This window comes from Tauraco erythrolophus, chromosome 4, assembly GCF_009769465.1.
Source record: "Tauraco erythrolophus isolate bTauEry1 chromosome 4, bTauEry1.pri, whole genome shotgun sequence".
Lineage (NCBI taxonomy): Eukaryota > Metazoa > Chordata > Aves > Musophagiformes > Musophagidae > Tauraco > Tauraco erythrolophus.
This window is the reverse complement of record NC_141468.1, coordinates 8,156,011-8,178,029: the sequence shown is the minus strand read 5'-3', so window position 1 is coordinate 8,178,029 and position 22,019 is coordinate 8,156,011. Positions and strand designations below refer to the sequence as shown.

Genomic DNA, 22,019 nt, shown 5'->3' with positions numbered 1-22,019 from the left:
ATATTGCTAGAAGATGGCAGATGCCTGAGGATACAGGTGGGATACCCTTCCTAGGGAAAAAACAACTGGCTTACAACTAACCTCTACTGCTCCAGAGCACCAAATAGCCTTTCCAATAAGAAACCATCATCACATGAATGAATTTGAATGACAGAAGTGTTGTCTAATGGGTTCCTACACATTGTAGTGAGGAACATTGGTACTTCTGTGTTCAGAAAGCTCAGCCCATGTTATATATTGTCTCACTGACCTTTACAGACAGGGCAGACTATGTAGACCTATGGTCCCTATGCCAGGAGCCTTGTGCCAATTTAAAATCATTTTTCTCCCTCTTGAAAAAAATAACCACAAACCAGACTTTCCGCTATTGGTTTAGGAAAGACTCATGGAAACAAATGGTAGAAATGAGACTCATCTTCAGAAACAAGAACTTCTCTTGACTGTGTCCCCATCCTCAGAGCTTCAAGCCATTGAGGCTTGGGTGGAAGCCAGCCTGCCTGAAGGGTGAAGGGTAAGGGCAGGGGAAGTGAGTGAGCACAAGGGCATTGGACCTGGAAAACAAGATGGCATGAGCAGTGCTGCAAACCACGGTGACGTGCACGCCAGCGCAGGGCAGCATGCAAGCCCCCATGGCTGGGACATATGAACCAGATTTGCAGCAACGGTTACCTCATTCCTCTTCCTCAGGGATTATTCCCACTGAGTCACAACCAAAGGACTGCAAAAACGAGCAAATCCTGCGGGCAGGTCCCTCTGGGCACAGCCTTGTCTGTTCCCCAGCCACCCGGCCAGCGCTTCTTCCCTTCCCACCATGCACAGAACCAGCTGTGGCCGTGTCCCCTCTCCCCAGGTGCCCACGCAAGGATCAGCCATGTGACCCAGCTTTTTGCACACTATCTCACAGCCATTCTCATCCCAGTCATCCTTGGAGTTATTTATTAGGTGCTGATACAGATCAGCGACTGGGGAGAATGCTCTGCGAACACATAGAATCATAGAATGATTTGGGTTGGAAGGGACCTTAAAGATCATCTAGTTCCAATACCCCTGCCATGGGCAGAGACACCTTCCACTAGACCAGGTTGCTCAAAGCCTCATCCAGCCTGGCCTTGAACACTTTCAGAGATGGGGCACCCACAGCTGCTTTGGGCAACCTGGTCCAGTGTTTCACCATCCTCATTGTAAAAAATTTCTTCCTTATATCTCACCTAAATCTCCCCTCTTTCAGTTTGAACCCATTGCCCCTTGTTCTATCACTACACGCCCTTGTAAAAAGTCCCTCTCCAGCTTTCCTGTAGGCCCCCTTTAAGTACTGGAAAGCTGCTATAAGATCACCCTGGAGCCTTCTCTTCTCCAGGCTGAACAGCCCCAACTTTCTCAGCCTGTCTTCATAGAAGAGGTGCTCCAGTCCTCTGATCATCTTCTTGGCCCTTCTCTGGACCTGCTCCAAAGCTCCTTGTCCTTCTTGTGTTGGGGTCTCCACAGCTGAACACGGTACTCCAGGTGGGAGTCTTTTTCATACATGGTATGAAAAAGAAAGTTAGTCCGTTCCTGCAGGATCTTGTAGTGTGAGTGTAGGACAGGAGATGACAGATGGATGGAGGCAAGTGAAGAGACAGCGCTGGTCAGTGTGACAGACAGCCGCTTGCAAGACTGGCCCTGATTCAGCAGAGGGAAGTTCTGCCACTTGCACAAAACAAACTATGCAGACATCAAAACCACACCGCTCTTCCTCCCCCTCTCTCCCTGCAAGCTCAGGAGCTGCCAGCATGAGAGGCGGTAAGCAGTGGTCAAGTGGGAGCAGGATGTTTAATCTAATAGTTTATTGTAATCAGCGGGCTGTCATCTCTCCCTATCTCCTTTCAGCGGGTCTGTCCAAACGGCGGGCAAAGCGACACGGATTTTTGTGTATTCAGCACAGTCATTGCCTCCCATACCGGCAGCGAGCGTTTAATATTCTGCCTCTGATTATAATTTTTGATTTGAGTCATGGAAGAATACGTCAGATTCCTCTTTATTTCTGCAGTCACCGGCTAATGAAACGTGCCACAGATATTTATGGAACCACCATTGTAAATAGCATTTGGTGCCTTTGAGTTATTTAGTGTGACAGCGCTTTCACCAGGAGGGATTTTTTTTCGTTTTGAAAGGGAAAGGTTCCCTTTGGAGCTGTTTCCTCCCGTCGCCTTCGCTGTTTGTGTTGGCTGGAGCAGTTCTGTGGGCAGTGGCTGATAACTTAGTGACAAAGTGAGGGGCGTGCGGGGATTAGCTGAGCGTGGTGTGGGTTTTCGGGCTGCGGCACAGACAGTTTATAGGATTCTCCGAGACACTGTTTGGAGTTGCAGTGAAGATGAATTGAGAGGAGGGCAGTTGCCGGGGCAGTTCATGCTGCAGAGCACAACAACCACCAGCCTGCCTTCCCAGGAAACCCCTCGTGTAAATATTTGGGGAGGAGCCTCCAAAGGAGATTTCAAGTCTTGTGATAAAGGTAACTAAAACGTCCTTTCCTTGAGAAAAACCACTACGATCTGGGAGATCCCTCGAGTAACCACTGGAGAGATTTCCTTTCTGTAGCATCCCTATAGTAGAGTGAACAAGCGTGTATGTATGTCAGGTCTTGTTGTCATTGATGGATCTCAAAGCATTTTGCAAAGGAGGTCAGCATCATCTTTCCCATCCTCAAGGTGCAGAAGCCAAGAAGCAGAGAAAGCACGTGTGCCTTGTGTATGATCAGCTCTTCCGCACGCTAATCCAGCCCTTCTTCCACACAAGCACGTTCCTTCGGACCTTCACGTGCCTTACAAGCACCATCTGTGTTTGTGTACTGAAGATATATAAGCCCTCGTCTTTACACACTCATGTACAGAAATGATGGAGCTGTTTACAAGGGCTTATGTTCAGCTCTTCAAGCGCTAAGGGGTCATGTTGCATGTGCAGGCACTAAAAGAAATGGTAAATTTTCAGAAAAATGTGACGTACTGAGCTGCCTCGCTTTGAAAAAAACAGATCTGTTCTGTATTTTGGTGCATGATTTCCATCCGAGTTCGTGATAAGTCTGGCCCATGAAATGCATGTGGCCCATATCCACATCCAGCATGTGCAGCTCCCTGCCATATGGATGAGCTGTCAGCACTCGGGAGTGTGTAACACCGTCCCATCTCTTCGCACACCTCGAGAAGCATCGGAAATTTGGGGGGTTGATGTGGATACAGCACGCTGGCTGTTGGAGGGCTCTGCTGGGCTGAGCACTAGAGCCCCGTTCCTGGCACAGGACAAACCATGTGCAAGTGGCTGAGCAAGAAGCAGGCGGAATCATGGAGCTCACCTGGGAATTGTCTCGCCTAACTTCAAATGTCTGGAAGTTCTCTCTGCTTTGAGCTTCGAGGGCATCTAGACTGTTCGCTTATAATAGACAATTGACTTTATACTTTCTGGGGTTGTGGTGGAGGGCTCTTGCCCTCCAGAAGGAAACTGGGGGGCTGTGTTGGTACAGAAAAACTCACTGTGAGCTCACGGTGAAACCCAGGACTTGATCAAGAAGCAAACTCCCCCACTTCCCTGCCACATCAAGTGTCAACAGCTCTGCTCAACCATCGCTTCTTGTCTCTTTGCTGGGATTTTCTTTTTCCATGGTGAAGGGAAAGCGGTGCCTTTGTGCCCCTTAGCTCTCAGTTCTCCACGTCCTTCTCTGGGTAAGAGCCTCGGGAGTGGAGAACTCAATTCACTCCTTGTAGGTGTGCTCCATCCAAACTCTGGTGCTGCTCAGCTCATGCGTAGTGACCTCCTGCTCCCACGTGCCCATCTATAGGGCTTTGGTGTTGATTTCCCTTCTCTGGTTACACAGAGAAGCAGAAGGGGTTCCTTGACTCATCTTCCTGGAGCTGGCCACAGCCCCATCCATGGCAGTGCAGCAGATAGCACAGATCAGCCTATTTGCAAAGTGTCAGAAGCAGCATCTTTCACGCAGACAGACTGTGCTAAATCAGTTCCTTCTCGCTGTGCTTCGAAACGTTCCCATTTCTTGCTCTGACAAACCAGCAGAGTTTGTATTGATCTGATGATGCAAAAAAGCACATAATGTAGGCTTCAGACACGTGGTGGAATAATAAAACAGAAAGGAGGGAGGGCACGACCATCATATTTTAGCCTATATCAAGTAGAAAATCTGTCTTCTACCTTCTTTTCTTTTCTCTTGGGAAGCATCATTTGTTTCAAAGGGAAGTGAAAATCCCCATGGCGGGAATCCTGTCCACAGAAGGAAATACTGTGGTAGATCTCCAGCCACATAATCTGTGGTCCTTCTGAGCGTCAAGGTGTCGGTCAAGACAAAACCAGAAGATCTTTCACCATCTGTGTTGGTACCTGGGGCTGGGAGCAGGGCCCAGGGCTGAGTCTCTTTCTCCCCCAAGGCTTTGCAGTGGCTGACGCATCCTCTCCAGCTCCTGCAGCAGCTCTTCATCCTCTCTTGTGCAGAAAAGCCTAGGTGGGTATGACTGGCAGGCCACCATCTGGGGTCATTAGCCTGTAGCATGAACCTTCAAACCACTGAGAGGCACAGAAGCAAGGTGGCACTAAAGAAATAAAGTACGTGCCTCGCTGTGTGCTCACACCGCACGGTCAAACTATGAAAACAACCAGGTTCTTTGACTGCCACTTTGCTGATGGACAGAACTGCTGGGGCCAAGCTGATCTGAAGGCAGCGGCTCTTCCCTCGCTTCGCTCCCCTTCCCTGCCCCTCTCCTGCCAGGGATGTTCACGAAACACCTTGCAATTAGTCAACCATCAGGTGCTGCATTTCAGAGCTTCACTTTATTCAGATACTTTGTGTCACCAGGTGTTTGCACTTGGGTTTTCTTTAAGCAGTGAAAGCACTGAGGGGATACAAAACTCCGGGTTGGAAAAGCATGGAGAGCTAAAGAAGATCCACACGGAAACCAAGTGCTTTGCTGAAACACTAAACCACAAAGTCAAACATCTCAAAAAATGTTCCCTTTTTCCCCTTTCACCTTCTTTCATCCTCATTTCAACTTTGGTATAACTGACAGAGCGTAACGCAGGAGAGCTGGACTCTGTTTCCATTCCTGCCTTCTGCCACTATAAGCTCATTGCTCTCTCTCTTGCGTTGGGTAAACTCATCTTAAAACTGGAATATCAGTGCAAACTCACCGCCTTGGGGACAAAGCAGGTGTGTGATGATAAGAGTACGAGAGCGATGCCGAAGGAGAGCTCAGCCACTCAGTGTTTTATCTGCTGGGGAAGCCCAGCAAAGAAAGCTTGGGGTTCCCTGCGCCCACATGAACATGACCCACATTGTTCTTATTCCAAGGAGGGCAAGCCATTGCAAAGCCCTTCTGTGAGCCTCTGGTGTAACTTTATAACTGAGCTGGAAGCTCAGAAGTAAAGGCTTCACAGAGAAAAGTCTCAGTCACCAAGTGATATACCTTATGAGAAGCCATATTTTGCATAACGTTACTTACCGGAGGAAACTCTCGTAAGAAGACAATTTATCGCCGTGGCGGTAACTGGCTGACATTTATGGGAAGCCTCGTTTTACAAGGCTTTCCTTTGGCTGCGATGCCAGGGCTCCAGTTGTGCTCATGGAAAACAAGACAGAAAGCGGTGTTGTTTAGCACGCACGATACTCCGGAGATGTGCTGGTGTGAATAACAACGGGGGTAAAGTCTGCTTGGATCACACGGGATTGTGCATTCCAGGATTGTAAATTTGGAGTGAGTTGAAGGGAAAAGCTCATTTTGACTGAAGTTGTCTCATAATAAACTCTGTATCTTGCACGACCAGCTTGAGGTTCAGTAGAGTTGTTGGAACATCTGAATCTTTGCTATGCGGAAGAGGCCGACGCCAGGGTAAGGCTCGGTCTGTCCTGGCCCCAGAAAAGGGGGAGATGGATGTGGGACAGAGCTGGCAAGAGGGAGGACAGGAGCACCCAGGAGACCTGGTGGGCTCCCATGCCAAGAACCAGCAACCCTCAGGGTGAGGGCGATGCTGCTGGAGGCAGCTGTGGTTGCAGACCCCATGACAGTGGCCACGCATCACCTGGGCTCTCAAATGGGCAAAGTTGATGGTGAGGCATCCACCACCACCTCCTGGATGCCAGCGCATCCAGCCCCATCAAGCCACAGGAGTGGGTGATTTTTAACCTGCAGAGCTAAAGCAGAAAGCCGAGCTGTCCTTGATTCACCCCCGAGCCCACACCTCCCTGCTCTCTGCCAGGCGGCTTTGCAGCGGGGGCTCAGCTCAGCCGGCACCGGTGGGGAGAGGGGATGGGTAAGGGCAGAAATGCCCAGGGTGCCGCAGCAGCATGTCTCCAACAGCCTGTACCCTCCCTGCCACTCTCCCGTGGACCCTCTGCTTGCCTCTGGTGATGCTTTACAACTTGCCATGGCAAGAAGTATCATTAAATTGAGCTGAGGATCCATGTATGGCTCAAGAAGGTGCCTTGTCTGGAGGGTGGTGGGTCCCTGGAGGACTGAGCCATGCTGTGGGGCTGAGCTAGGTCTCGTGCATGAGACGTGCGTGTGTGCGGTGGAGCGAGCCCATGCCGGGGGGCTGCCTGTGTGCTGCCTAAGTCGTGCTGAGGAAGGGATTTCCAAGAGCCAAAGAGGCTTAGGTGGTCCATATCCCATTAGCAGATAGTGGGATTTCGCCTGTGCGCACTGAAGGGCTTTGCGGGGCTCAGTCGGGATCTGTAACTCTGCAAAGCAAAGTTGCTCCTCGCTTACGGTGCTTGTGCAAGAGGAGAGTCAGGAAAGAGCTTGACTGACTGTAGAGGAGTTTCCTCAGGCTACAGCTCATTTATTTCTTAGCACCCCAATCTACAGGACACTGGAAGTCTGACATAGGTCATGGAATCATAGAAACATAGAATGGTTTGGGTTGGAAGGGACCTTAAAGACCATCTAGTTCCAACTCCCCTGCCATGGGCAGGGACACCCTCCACTACACCAGGTTGCTCAAATCCTCATCCAACCTGGCCTTGAACACTTCCAGGGATGGGGCATCCACAACTTCTCTGAGTAACTTGTTCCAGTGTTTCACCACCCTCACAGCGAAAAATTTATTCCTTAGATCTAATCTAAATCTCCCCTCCTTCAGTTTGAATCCATTGTCCTTTGTCCTATCACTACATGCCCTTGTAAAAAGTCCCTCTCCAGCTTTCCTGCAGGCCCCCTTTAAGTACTGGAAGGCTGCTAGAAGGTCTCTCCAGAGTTTTTTCTTCTCCAGGCTGAACAGCCCCAACTCTCTCAGCCTCTCTTCATAGGAGAGGTGCTCCAGCCCTCCGATCATCTTTGTGGCCCTCCTCTGCACCTGGTCCAACAGCTCCATGTCCTTCTCTTGTATTAGAGGCCCCAGAGCTGTCTTCTATACCTAAAAGTTTATTGTTACTGTTTGTTAACAGTTGTAATAAACTATTACCATTCTATGATTCTATGATTCTATCCCAGCATCCCTGGACCAGTATAATAATATCACAAGTGGCTCCTGTGGTACATCCTAAACTGGACACTCCAAGTAGGACAAGCCCATTTTGGGATTCAGGCCCCAGTGAGCAAATGGTGCAACCCCAGGGAGCACCATGAGCTTGACCTGGGAGGAGCATTGCTGGCAGCTCCTGCACCACCTCTGGGATGGCTGGATCACTGCTGTTGGGGGTTTAGAGGAAACTTGTCTGGGTGCCTCCTCCGCCGCCAAGTTGGCTGTGAAGCCGGAGGCTGCAGTATGAAATGTCGGGGCCTCTGTGCTGCAAATCGTCCCTCTGGCCCCATTTTTCACACTGGAATGACCTCCTCCCAGCAGCAGCTGCATCCAAGCAGGCGCCATGTGCTGCTCCATGACAGCTACCAGGGTGGCTTTTCTTTTTCTCCAGCCTTTTCTTTCCCTTGGTGCCAAAAGAAGGGGAATTAATTAAAAAAAAAAAAAAAACAAAACTAAACACAAAAGAAACCCAAACTGAAACAAAACCAACATGAAAGCACCGCAGAGAATGAAAGCCTCCAGCTTGTGCTGGGGGATCCGGCAGCCGCGTGCCGAGCTGGAAAGCCGGGCGCCCTGACACACGTGCCTCTTCTCTCTTGCAGATGACGGAGGGCCGCAGATGCCAAGTGCACCTCCTTGATGACAGGAAGCTGGAGCTCCTCGTTCAGGTAGGACCAGCACGTTTCACCATGCGATAGTTTTGCTATGGCTGTGGATTTTCCATGGGTTTGGGAGACAAAAGAGTTTCTGACTGGTTTTCTCAGCGACTTCATGCTGCGATTGCCTGCAGAGCTCAGGGAAGATGCCTTAGTGCTGGGTGGGGAGGATCTGCAAAGACGTGACTGTGTGGAGGACGAATTCAGGATACATTTTGATTTATTCTGCACCAAACCAGCCTCAGTCACTGCCAGCGAGAAGGAAAGCAGCTCTGGTCATTTTTGACACGGTTACTACATCACTTTTTTGAGGCATTGCTTAACTTTGAGAAATGTATCATCACATCTGTTTAAAATACCTCCAGTATTTGTTTTTATCTTCTTTACTTGCCATCCTAAACTGCTGGGGTATGATGCCAGGCTCCACGCCGTGCCCCGTGCACCCACCTGTGCCAGGAGCACAGCCAGCAGCAGAAGAGGCTGTGGTGGTGGTGCCACGGGCAGGCAGATTTCCAACATTACAGAGGTTGGAAATCGCATGTCAAACACAAATACGCATTAAAATAAGTCTATGCTCCATCTGCCTTATGTTTTATTAAAAAAAAAAAAAGGGTAAACGAAAAAATGAGAGTCTGGTGCTGGCTGTGTAACGATGGGCTGATCCTGTGTTTTTCTGACAGTTTTGGCTTGTGCCTCGGAGATCACTAACGGGTTAATAACAAGAATTAGAAGAATGTCTTTCCTTTTACAAATGCTGCCGGCCAGCCACAGGCAGCCCGAGAAGCAGGAAATGAAACTTCCCATAGCACCCAAATCCCCCGGCCTCAGCTGATAAGCTGGGAGCGGGGCAGGATCCTACCCAGCACAGGCAAACCTGAACGGGGATTTCTGAAGGTGACTTGAATTGCCGGAAGCGCATTCAACCTCGCTTTCTGGAAAGTTGCTTAAAAATACCATTAAAAAAATGTTAATGGATAACTTTTTTCCAAGTACTTAGTCACTGAGGAGGTGAAATCCCTCAGCTCTCAACAGACGTTCGTTGAGTGCCCAGATAACCACAAATGAGCCAGGTCAGGGCTGGAATGAGAACTAAATCAGGATGACTAATTAAAACAAAACACCATATCAATGGTCTCTGCACGGTGAACGTCCCTGCACCAGGCTGCATCGGGCTCGCTGATGCTTTAGAAACTGACTGGGGGAAGTTCAGCCATCTTCATCACAAGGACACAACACTTGGCTTTATTTCATAGAAATGCCTTTTTAATTTTTTCTTGTTTCAATTAAAAATGAATGGGCAATGGGAGAACAGCTCTGCTAAAGCACTTCTCACAGTATTAAGAATGACAGTTTAAAATATACTGTGGGAAACCTTTGTGAGCTGCCCTGGCCAACCTGCTTATTTGGGCTTTTCATCAATAACACAAAAAAAACCACAGTGAAGACAGTTGGGGAGGCTGGTTTGAGAAGGTCCGCGTCCACTTCTGAGTGAGCAGAAACAGTATCACACAGTACTAATTTTTTTAAGTGTTTGATCACACCTTCAATGGGAATTTCTTGTAATCAATACAGGAAGTGAATTGCTCTGTAAATCACCTTAACTAGTTTGCAAGTGACCCATGGTTGAATTTTATTTGTACAATAAATCGTTTTGCTGTTTTCAAGTAGTGTATGAATGAGGAAAGCCAGGAGGAGTGATTATGAAAAATTCATGCCCAGAAAAAGCAGTAACCTCAGTTGCATGCAGGTTGACCCAGATCTCTGAGTACCACCGTGCCCCTGTGTGCACAGGATTTTCCACTGAGGCACGTCAGATGCTTTTCTGGTTAAATGAGACTTTTCAACACTGTTAGGTAGCCTCTACTCAGGATGATAGCAAATAAATCACTTTTGGGTGGAGCAGGTGACAGAGGAAGAGGATGTTTGGATTGCAGTATGTCTCCAATGTTGATGCTCTTTGCAGACGTGGGCACAACACTTTGGTTTGCCTGCCTGTAAAGCACAGGCAAAGCCACCAGCTTTGAGGTGGTCCTGGGGCTGCTCAGCTCAGGGCAGGATGGGGGTGATGCTACCCACATGAGTAGCATTTTGCCCTGGTGGGTCCTCAACCGGCCTGGCTCCCTCCAGGAGGAACGTGCACTTTGCCAGGGGAAATCTCACCAGTTGACCCATATTATTTGTAGCTCGTGGTGAGATTTCAGATAAAAGTTGCTTCGTAAGTTCTGAGCACCGTTATTTTTATTATTATCTTATCTCACAACTGAACTCAGTAGGAAGCTGTAAATAAATATTCATCCAACCCCAAGCTTCTGGCTGTCACTTCAAAGCTGTATTTTTCTGTGGGTATCTTGCCACAGGCTAAAATGAAGGGCTGGTTTATGCCATGGAAGAGGTTTCTCCACAGCTGTGTTGAGCCTTAACATCTAGACTTGCATTGGCTTGAATTGCTTGTGAGTTGGGCTCTTAAGTTCTCATGTGAAATTTCCTCCTTCCCACCAACCTCAACCTTTCCTGGAAGTTTCTCCATAGCTGATTTCACACAGTCCTCTGGCAAGTTTAGGAGAGACCGCTGGGAATCGGTAGAACTGATTTCTCTGCCATGGATGAGATGAAAGTAACATCCTAAGCTGGATCTGGCTTTAGGCAGCCTTGCAGCGCTTGTGTGTGTGGTACCAAGAGAAGGGCTCAGGGATCCTGCTGCTGTATTTTGGTGGGGAAAAAAACAGTGGAAGAAGCTGGGTGTGATGGAAGGAGGGAGATGGGTACAGCTCCCTCGGACGGATGCTCCTGGGAGCATCTTGAGACTTCTTAGGCCAGTGACTCTCAGGAGCTGAAATTATTTCCTCCTGCTGCCTCCAGCGCTGCTGGGCAGAAACAGATGCATCTGGGAACGATCAGGGTGTTTGCCAAAAAGCAGCATATTAAGCAAAGGTGCTCCCTTTTTTGTCTGCGAATCAGCTGTGATCAGACTCGGGGGGTTACGGAGATGTCGTTGGAAACGTATCACTTGGTGGTTAACGAGGAGCAGACCTCAGGCTGCGGGAGGACGGCAAGTGGTGGCCGTGCTCCTGTGGCTGCTCGCAGGAGTCCGCTTTGGCTCCATGTAACAGCTCCGCCAGACCACATCGAAGTGTTTTGACACCACAAATTCTCTTCCAAAACTACAAAGACCCTCCCCAGACTGCCCACAGAGCTATACCCAGTGGGACCCCTCACGCACAGATGTGCTATTTGCATTACTGAGCCCCAAAATTAAGGTTTTGGCTCAGAGGCCATGTTTATTACCCCTTTCTGTGAGCACTGGCTTGCTGCAGCGTTGGCGTGTAACGCAAGGGCTTGGGGTCAGCCCCATCAGGAAAGCGATCCTGGCTTTGGTCAATCAAAGGATCTTGACTAAAGTTTTCTCCTCCCAAGTCGAGCAGCTGCAGAGTGGTACGGCAGCTAAGGGAAAGCAGAAACACAGGCTTTGCGGATAAAAGAGAGCCCTCCCCAATGTGTTTTGTCAGATAAATGTCGAAATTTAGAAGGGCTAATCATAAATGGAGACAGAGGAGGATCATATGGAAATCTCTTCCTGAGGGTCTGAAACTCAAAGCCTGTTTGGCTTGGGATTAGGAAGCAGAGATGCGTTTGGTATGTGTTCCGTTTGATAAATGCCTGTTGATGAGCTGCTGTGTATGGCAAGTTTACACAGGATATTTTTTTGACAGCGTTTTCTTTCTGAGCAGGAGCAGAGCGTGGCTTCTTGAATCTTCTTACAATCTGTCTTTTTTTTTTTTTCCTGTTTCTGTTTGATGCATGTTTAGTTTCTAATACAGTTTTTTTTAAAAAAAATCAAACAAGTGTTTGGCTTTATCCAGCTAATCCTTTTCAGCAAGCGAGTCGTCTTTCTTGCTTCTGGAAAATGGATTTGCTCACATTCCCCACTCAGCCTCCCTAGTTGTTATACTATTTCCCTGTGACCGTGTATCATTTGTCTGCGGCCCATGAAAGGTTTGCGTCGCGTTATTTAAAAACTTGCGTAATTGGCAATTTGTTCCTTTTCATGGGGATTTTTATAAACATGGCTTTTATGTAGGCTGGCTCAATCCGGCGGCCTGGCTCGCTGTGCCTGACTCCTGTGCCGGCTGCCGGTGCCTGTTATCTGATGGCAGCTCCGGCAACCGTCATCCAAAAGTGTTAAACCTCCTAATTCTTTCTCTCTGGAATTTCTGCAATAGCAGAAATGGAGCTCAGCTGTGGCTCACAGCAGAGCTGTCCGGAGGGTCTGGAGGGCTCTGAAATTTGATCATAAGAAATAACTGGGCATTTTGTTTCTAACCTTCACCCCAGGGAGCACTGAGTCCGATTTGGAAGAGTCAGGCAGAGACGAGGGGTCAGCATCACATTTGTCCATAAGTATTTCAGTGGTTAACTCACCTGGGTGTCCATGTTACCACTTCTTAAGTAACTCTTGCTGTCCAAACAGCTGAGGGTAAGTTAAGATAAGCTTGCAGCATTTCTATCTCACAGCGGAATGCAAGAGCATCCAAAAACACATTAACAATGATACATGCATATGTACAGTCAAAAATAAGGGGATGTGCAGAACATCCCTTTCCAACCTTTTTGCCTCTGCTTTGAGTGGTTCAGGAGTCCTGCAGGAGCCCAGCACATAGAATCATAGAATGGTTTGGATTTGAAGGGACCTTAAAGACCATTGAGTTCCAACCCTGCTGCCATAGACAGGGACACTTCCACTACACCAGGTTGCTCAAAGCCTCATCCAACCTGGCCTTGAACACTTCCAGGGATGAGGCTTCCACAACTTCTGTGGGCGACCTGTTCCAGTGCCTCTCCACCCTCAGAGGGAAGAATTTCTTCCTTAGATCTAATCAAAATCTACCATCTTTCAGTTTAAATCCATTGCCCTTTGTCCTATCACTAATCACTACATGCCCTTGTAAAAAGCCCCTCTCCAGCTTTCTTGTAGGTCCCCTTTAAGTACTGGAAGGCTGCTATAAGATCACCCCGGAGCCTTCTCCCTTTTATGATGGGGTGACAGCATCGGTGGACAAGGGTTGACCAATGGATATCATCTACCTGGACTTGTGCAAAGCTTTTGACACTGTCCCGCACGACATTCTTCTCTCTAAACTAGATAGGCATGGGTTTGATGGATGGACCACTCGGTGGATAAGGAATTGGCTCAATGGCCGCACTCAGAGAGTAGTGGTCAACGGCTCGATGTCCAAGTGGAGAAGGGTCACGAGTGGCGTCCCTCAGGGGTCCGTGATGGGCCCGGCCCTCTTCAACATCTTTGTCGGTGACGTGGACAGTGGCATGGAGTGCACCCTCAGCAAGTTCGCCGATGACACCAAGCTGTGTGGTGCTGTTGACACGCTGGAAGGGAGGGATGCCATCCAGAGGGACCTCGACAGGCTGGAGAGGTGGGCCCGTGTCAACCTCATGAAGTTCAACCAGGCCAAATGCAAGGTTCTACATCTGGGTCGTGGCAATCCCAGGCATAAATACAGACTGGGCGGAGAATGGATCGAGAGCAGCCCTGAGGAGAAGGACTTGGGAGTACTGGTGGACGAGAAGCTCAATATGAGCCGGCAATGTGCTCTTGCGGCCCAGAAGGCCAACCGCGTCCTGGGCTGCATCAAGAGGAGCGTGGCCAGCAGGTCGAGGGAGGTGATTCTGCCCCTCTACTCTGCCCTCGTGAGACCTCACCTGGAGTACTGCGTCCAGTTCTGGAGCCCCCAACATAAGAAGGACATGGGCCAGTTGGAGAGGGTCCAGAGGAGGGCCACGAAGATGATAAGAGGGCTGGAGCACCTTTCCTATGAGGACAGGCTGAAAGAGTTGGGGCTGTTCAGCCTGGAGGAGAGGAGGCTCCGGGGTGACCTTATAGCGATCTTCCAGTACCTCAAGGGGGCCTACAGGAAAGATGGGGAGAGGCTGTTCAGGAGGGCCTGTTGTGATAGGACAAGGGGTAATGGTTTTAAAATAGAGGGAGGTAGATTCAGGTTGGATATTAGGAAAAAATTTTTTACCATGAGAGTTGTAGAACACTGGAACAGGTTGCCCAGAGAGGTGGTGGATGCTCCATCCCTGGAGACGTTCAAGGCCAGGTTGGATGAGGCCCTGAGCAACCTGATCTAGTTGTAGATATCCCTGTTCCTTGCAGGGGGGTTGGACTAGATGACCTTTGAAGGTCCCTTCCAGCCCTAACGATTCTATGATTCTATGATTCTGTTCTCCAGACTGAACAACCCCAGCACTCTCAGCCTGTCTTCACAGGAGAGGTGCTTCAGCCCTCGGATCATCTTCCTGGCCCTCCTCTGGACCTGGTCCAACAGCTCCATGTCCTTGTTATGTTGGGGGCCCACAGCTTGTCTCCAGCATGCTAGGCTTGCTTCAGCATCTCATCCCCAGGAACCACCTCCAAGCCAGACTGGGGGATGTTGGTAGCTGCAAGCCAACACGGGGCTGGCAAGACACTTCGTGGGCTGATGACTCACTGCCACAAGGTCAGCTGTCACCAGCGTGACCATCCTGGTGGAGATGCTCAGTTCAGAGCACACCAATATTCCTTGTTCCTCCAGGCTCAGACTCGCTGGGGCCAGGCTGAGGCATGCTATCCTGGGGAAGATACAGCATCTTTTGAGAGCAATAAGTCCACTGATAATCCTAAGTGGGAGAAATAAAACATTCCTAAGATGCTGTTAGAGTTTTTGCAATATTTTTGCAAAAGTTTTTCTCACGCTTAGGAAATTGCAGTCAATGGGGTTTTACCCACATTTTCTTGCTGCCTCACTTTTGTATGCCAATAAATAGGGTGGTCGCCTAGACTGGCATGGTAGGAAAAGCTGCAAAGGTTCCTCTTTAGGTGGTACTGAGGATGGCACCTGCCTGCCAGAGGGGAGAAGCTGTCTAACTTTGGATACAGGTTTTGCACAAGGACCACAGCAATATATCCCATCCTCAGAGTGGGATAAACAAGCCCCAGGATGGGCTGCATGTCCCCTGGGAAGCCACAAAAATTGCAAGAAAATGGGGTCCAGCCCTGCTCCACTGCTGAAACTGGGGATTCCTTTAAAAGCACCAGCTCCTGGGCTGATGCAGAAATGCAGCCGCGCAGCCCTGACCGTAAATGGAGAGGTTTGGGTGCCAGTAGTTGTCCTTGCCATGCGGGAGAGGCAGCACCGTTCCCTGCAGCGCTTGTAGGCTCCGCTCCAAAAGTGCTTTTAACCGTCGCTACAGCGCTGGGCTGGGAGCGAGGAGGCAGCAGCGGGCAAAGGGGTGAGTACTGCCCTGCCAGCCCCGCTCTCTCCCGTACACCCCACTGGCAGCAGCACGGCGAATATATTGCTGGGGTTGCTTATAGGGCATGTCCTATAGGGTATGGAGAGCTGGGATGGGCTGGCGAGGATGCCCTTGGTGAGTGTCCGGGGGAGGGTCCCTGCATCCCCACTTCCTCCCCAGCCTCTCCGTACCTACAACAAAGCAGGTGGAAAGTGTCCCTTTATCTTAATGCACGGGCTCAGCATTGACTTGAGAGTTGCCCTCTGAGTGGCTTTGTAGGTTGTGGGTTGGTGCGTTGCTTCTCTCCAAAAAAAAAGGCATGTTTTCTGTAGGGCAAATAACTGGAGAGCAGGCAGAACTCAAGGGGTGTTTTCTTCTAGGAATCTAGCAGGATTCAGTCCCTTGCACTGAGAAAAACGTGCAAAATTTGGATTTGGGTCATAATTTAAAATGGGTTGGAGATGAAGGGGTGCTCAGATCTGGCTTCTGGCAAGGAGGCTTTATTTTCCCTAACCGAAACACTAGGACACTGGTACAAGTCTGATTTCAAAAACAAATCCTGATTTACGACTGCAAGAGTAAAGCTGTAGTCCAGCTCAGTAAGTGCTTGGAAAATTGAAAAGTAGATTTTTGAACATCTTTAGCATTAAGAATTATTGAGATTCACAGCTTTGGATGGACTTGGGAGCTGTAGAAGTGTCTAAGGTGGGATTTACATCACTGGGACAAACTATGCGATTCCCCCTCCACAGCCTGTGGCTCCTGGCAGATGAACGGCATGAAGCCATCTCTCTTGCAGGGAAGACTCCTCTTGACCTTCCACTGCCTCTTGGGTCTCCATTTGACAGTTTTGATCATCCTGAACACAGCAAGCATGACTGCAAATGAGGCAAATGTAGGGCTGGATTTGGTCAGCATGGGATGTAGGGGGATGGAGGAGAGACCGCTCTGCACAAAGTGGGGTGGGAGTCTGGACTGGAGATTCAGGTCTGTGGTCTCACTGAGCGATCAGTGAGCTGTGAGTTGAGCTTTTCTGCTGAAAAGTTGGCTGCTTACCCAAAAATAACATTAGGAAAATATGTTTAGCATCGTTGCGAGGGGAATGTGGTGCTGGGAGCGTTGTTGGCTTTCCCAGTCAGTGCACCTCCTGCAGACAAGGTTGTTGACAATACCCAGACGTTGTCTTAAACCAGAATAATGGAAAAATGAAAATGAACCAGGAGGGCCAGGTCTGCTTCCAAACTCAACCTTTCAGCCTGCAAGGCGTGACTGTGCTGAGCTGCTCTACAGAGCCTCGCTAATTCCCTCCAAAAGCATCCACCTCCACCATTTGTGACCTACATCTGGTGTCGGGCTGGAGGGTTGTAGCTCTGTGGTTCATTTCTCAGCTTCGGCTCCAGTGAACCCAGAAGCCCACAGAAGTCAAGCCTGGAGGGGAGAGTGTTCGCTGGGAAATGAAAATGGAAGAGTGCAGAGGCAGAAGAGAAATAAATTTGATGTGCAGAGATGGGGAGTGAACAATTCAGGTTAAGAGCCAAGAGGGATCTTGGGAAGGGTGAAGATGGAAAGGCTCGACTACGAGGGCAAAACAGAAGGGATCTGGGACAGGAGGTGGAATGAGTATCTCAGAGGGAAATCCTGAGCAAGACTCAGAAACTAGGGGTGAAAGAGCCTCTGCTGTGCATCCTGGCTTGGCTCCAGCAGGGAGGCCCTGAGAGGCTGGTCCAAGCCCAGAAGCTCCCAGATGTACTGAGTGCTCCAGCTGAGCTCACCACGGGTGATCACAGTGCTCAGTGAGAGTGGACATGGCCCCTGTGCTATGGACAGCACTCAAGGGATGGGCTTGCCAGAGGAGAACATGCTCTATGGTTGAACACTAGCAAGGCAGGCTGTGTGGAGCCAGCTGGCAGGTCATGCTGGTCAGTGAGGTTCACCGGAAGCAGGATTTGAAGAGGTCAATTAGGGTGCACAGCTCCAGGGCAGGGATCAGCAGTGAGACCAAACAGACAGGGAGCATGGAGAGCCTCCAAGGGCATCTGCCGTGCAGCAAAGGTCAATCTGGACAAGCAGCTCTAGGGAAAGAAAAGCTGCATCTAGGAAAGGCAAGACTAAAATTAATGAAAGCCAGCAGAGATAGCTCAGTCTCTCCAGATTTGTTCCTCAGTCGTCTGCGGGTCGGCATAGGCATGGGAGGAGCGTTAGTAGAAGATGGGACAAGTGGAGGCAGGGGGCAATAGCCACTGGGAGAAAAGTGGCCCTAGAGAATGAGTCAGGTCAGCGCTGACCTTGCCTACAGCAGAAGTACTTCTATGCCTTGGAGAGATTAACTGGAGGAGATGATGCTTCCCTGGAGTGGTAATCCTGCACGGTCCTCACTTTCTGAGATGCTTGCTGGTTTCTAAGCAGAGCTGAGAGCAAGCATGAGCCGGCAATGTGTGCTTGCAGCCCAGAACGGCAATCATATCCTGGGCTGCATCAAAAGAAGCGTGGCCAGCAAGTCGAGAGAGGGTGATTCTGCCCCTCTACTCTGCTCTCGTGAGACCTCACCTGCAGTACTGCATTCAGCCCTGGGGCCCCAACAGAAGAAGGACATGGAGCTGTTGGAGAGGGTCCAAAGGAGGGCCATAAAGATGGTCCAAGGGCTGAAGCACCTCTCCTATGAAGACAGGCTGAGAAAGTTGGGGCTGTTCAGCCTGGAGAAGAGAAGGCTCCACGGTGATCTTATTGCAGCCTTCCAGTACTTAAAGGGGGCCTGCAGGAAAGCTGGAGAGGGACTTTTTACAAGGGCATGTAGTGATAGGACAAGGGGCAATGGCTTTAAACTGAAAGAGGGGAGATTTAGATTGGATATAAGGAAGAAATTTTTCACTGTGAGGGTGGTGAGGCACTGGACCAGGTTGCCCAGAGAAGTTGTGGATGCCTCATCCCTGGAAGTGTTCAAGGCCAGGTTGGATGAGGCTTTGGGCAACCTGGTGTAGTGGAAGGTGTCCCTGCCCATGGCAGGGGGGTTGGAACTAGATGATCTTTAAGGTCCCTTCCAACCCAAACTGTTCCATGATTCTATGATTCATCTTCTCGTGCCGTAAGACCCCTGTAATCCAGCCCTGCCCATCTATCAAGCACCACGTTAGGAGCCTCAGGGAACAGATGCCCTCAGCAAAGTGCTTATGGCCCCATAAGGAAATAAGCATGGAATGGCAATCATGCTCCTCCGTGGAGTGAAATGAGGGTGTGATTTCCAAGAGCCTGCATAATCAATATCCCTATTATCAGTCTTGCAGAATAAATTGCATTTAAACTAATACAGGCTGGGGAGCTATCCATGAGCTGTCAGGAGAGAGATAAGCTGAAGACATATGTTTATTCATACCGCATATGCTGAGAGATGGATATTCTTTACAGCTGGCCAAACGTGGGTGAAGATATTCACTGAATTTTTTTCAGTTGTTCTGCTAGAATTTGTCAAATGCCCTTAATTTTGAGCACACATGGAGCTTTTCAAACTTACGGGGCGGGGCAGGAGGGCTGGTGACAATCCCAGTAAAACATCTGGGGAATGGAGAAAGCTTTTTCCTTTCCGATGAGTTAGCTTCTAAAGTTCTGTAGAGCATCAGCAATTTAGATTGTCCTAGTGACCTCCCACCACATACACAAGTACAGGAATGACACATCCAGCATCTAATGGCCCCATTACAGAGAAAATGTCTCACACACAATTACTTGGGAGAAATTAAAAAATTCACTATTGTTTCTGCCTGGCTCAGCTGCTCCGCGGCTTCAGTGGAGCTTTTGTTCTTGCCTGGGCCAACCTGCGAGTGTCCGACCATGGATGTGAAATACATCACTGTAGCCCAGGAGATGCTGCTCCAGCCATGGAGCAACCCACCCAGTGTCCCCCAGCCTCACTTCCCCATCCCTGGGGTGACTGCAGGGCTCAGCCACGGGGCACCAACAAACGCAAAGGTGGAAACAAATTGGGTTTGGCATCAGGATGATAGGGCTGAAACATATAGAGCTCCTGCTGCTCTCTGCTGCTGCTCCTTCATGGTAGACCAGCCCTTGTGTTGGTGCCACATCCCATCCCTCACCTCGGGCTCTGGCTTGCCTGAGCGCCTGCCTGACTCTGTCCATGGCAGGCAGCGGGGACATTAATCTCATCTAACTTGAGGCCCGTACAGCATGGGTGTCTATGCCTGAGCCAGGCTTTTACAGGCAGTGGAGAGAGGAGGACACTTGTAGACCATGGCTGAGCTCATCCTAGAATGGTTCATCCAAAACGAATCGTGCCCCTTTCTCTCCTTGACAGCAAAAGGAGTCTTTACAAGCAGCTCTTGGGTAGGTGTTCATGCTGTGGGTGGTTATGTGCCGTCAGATCAGTCCTGCTCTGGCTCCAACTCCTCCTTTCACATCCTCCTGGCTGGACAAGAAACCCAAACAGTAAATTCGGGTAAGAAAGCATAAAATGTGGGACAGGGCAAAAGGTGCCTCCTGGAAGGCGATGGAAATGGAAATAGAAAGTTCTTTTTTTATAGCATGGTCTGACTGAGCAATTTTGAAAAATAATAACAAATGTACCAGATGATTTCAGGAGATATTGAACAGTCTATAAGAGAGTAGCTCAGAAGAAATGATGAGAAAGGCAGCAGAGCAGATTTGCTTTCAAGCTAAGGTAAAAAAATGTGCATTTCCAATCTGAGCTAGCATTTCAGGATGGAGCATTTCCCCTTATTGCTGCCATCGGGCTGCGCAGTACAAATACTAGGTTGATAGTGAACGAGAGATGCCAGGCTTGATTGTCTAAGCTACATTACCCAGCTTATAGAAAATTGTTTTCTATTCCCTTTCCTTTCCCTTTTCAGCCGCAAGTGAATGCAGCTTAGACAAAAGATCTCAACTTTCAGCCGAAAGGCTCTTCCTTCGGCGCGGCACAGTGAGAGCCTCAGTCACGGACGCGGCTCCTGGGCTCAGGGGTATTGCACGTAATGACCAAAATGGGTCTTAAGCTCTCCCATCTCACTGGGAAATGGCTTCCTTTCCCTTCACCTTGCTACAGGTAACCAAAAGTGGCAGCTGGCTGTGGCTGCGTGGTGTCAGGTTGGAACAGTTTGCCCATAGCAATGCATTCGGGCTGGTGAGTTTAGGGCAGCAGGTGTGTGCTCGCACAGACGCGTGTTTCAGCATCACACCTGGCAATGGCACCGAGTGAAGCAAGAAGGAGCTGGGTCTGGCACCATAGTGCTACCAGCCAGGGTTTGCCCTGCTGTCTGCAGAACACAATGGGAAAAGAGACATCTGCAACCACACGGAGCGGGCAGGAGGCTGAGGACAGGAGTGCAGGGATGCGAGGAGACCACGCTGCCCTTCCCGAGGGAGACCTGGGTGCTCCCCAGCCCTGCCCACATCACCTTTCCCTCTCCAAACCCCATCTGTTCCCCCTGCCTTTGCTCAGGAGTGTGTTTTTTCAGGCCCAGCCTCTTTGGAAATGATACAAAATCATAGAATAATAGAATCATAGAATGGTTAGGGTTGGAAGGAACCTCAAAGATCATCTAGTTCCAATCCCCCTGCCATGGGCAGGGACACCTTCCACTACACCAGGTTGCCCAAAGCCTCATTCAACCTGGCCTTGAACACTTCCAGGGATGAGGCAGCCACAACTTCTCCGGGCAACCTGTTCCAGTGCCTCACCACTCTCAGAGTGAAAAATTTCTTCCTCATATCTAATCTGAATCTCCCCTCTTTCAGTTTAAAGCCATTTAAAATGCCGTTCCCAAGTGATAGAGCAAATCTCCATCCCCCATCCTTTGCCATATTTCCAGTGTGTGACTTGTTGGTCCTTTCTGTCTTTATTTCAAGGAAGCGCCGACTCACAAGGAAGCTTTGGGCGATCTGATGTCGAAATGGATTCGTCTCTCTCTTTGGTGGTTTATTTTCACGAATTCCCCTCCTCCCCCAGGGATGTGCTAGCTCGCTGGCGGCCGCGCGCCCGCGAGTTGGGCGCCCAGAGAAGGAGCGAGGGAGGCACAGCGGCGGCTGAAAGCACAGGAGGGCTGCCTGTGGCATTCGTGTCGGCTGCGATACGAGATGTCATCAGAGAAACCATCAGCTTTTCTAATCTTTAGGACAGAGGAGATGGCTCTCAGCTTATAATTGGGTCATGCCTTAAAAAAAACTGCATGACCTCATCGTCAGCAACAAGATATGTGCTCGTTCTCCCCTTACATTCCTTTCCCGACCTCTCCCGGAGAAGCAATACTTTCAGATGAGAGGCTATTAATACAGATAGGATGTCTTCTACTTTGCCATCTATCTGCACTGGGAGATGGCTCATCAACGATATGTTTGAACAAAAACTCTTCTGTTATTACCTTTGCTGAGAAAGTGCCCATATTTGGGGAGGAAAAAGCACAAATCTAAACCTGCCTTGGGAAGAAGCTTCAGTCTCTGTCCCGACTTTGAAGATGGTGCTATCTTAGTAGTAGGTCAAACCAGACACTTGGAGGTAGAGCCAGCAAAACATACTGATTCTGGAAGGTGTTTATCTTTGGGAAAATTGATTAGCAGTACAGATTTCGGTTT

At 49.5% G+C, this 22,019-nt stretch overlaps 1 protein-coding gene across 3 annotated transcripts in view; it reads left to right on the top strand.

Annotated features, from left to right (window-relative positions):
• Positions 1 to 22,019, top strand: part of FRMD4A (FERM domain containing 4A) — a 221,113-nt gene that overhangs the window by 69,796 nt on the left and 129,298 nt on the right. For all 3 annotated transcript variants that reach the window (XM_086609855.1, XM_086609856.1, XM_086609857.1), the window contains one exon: positions 8,097 to 8,162. In XM_086609855.1, the coding sequence (XP_086465981.1) occupies positions 8,097 to 8,162 (66 nt within the window). The remainder of the gene's footprint in view (positions 1 to 8,096; positions 8,163 to 22,019) is intronic.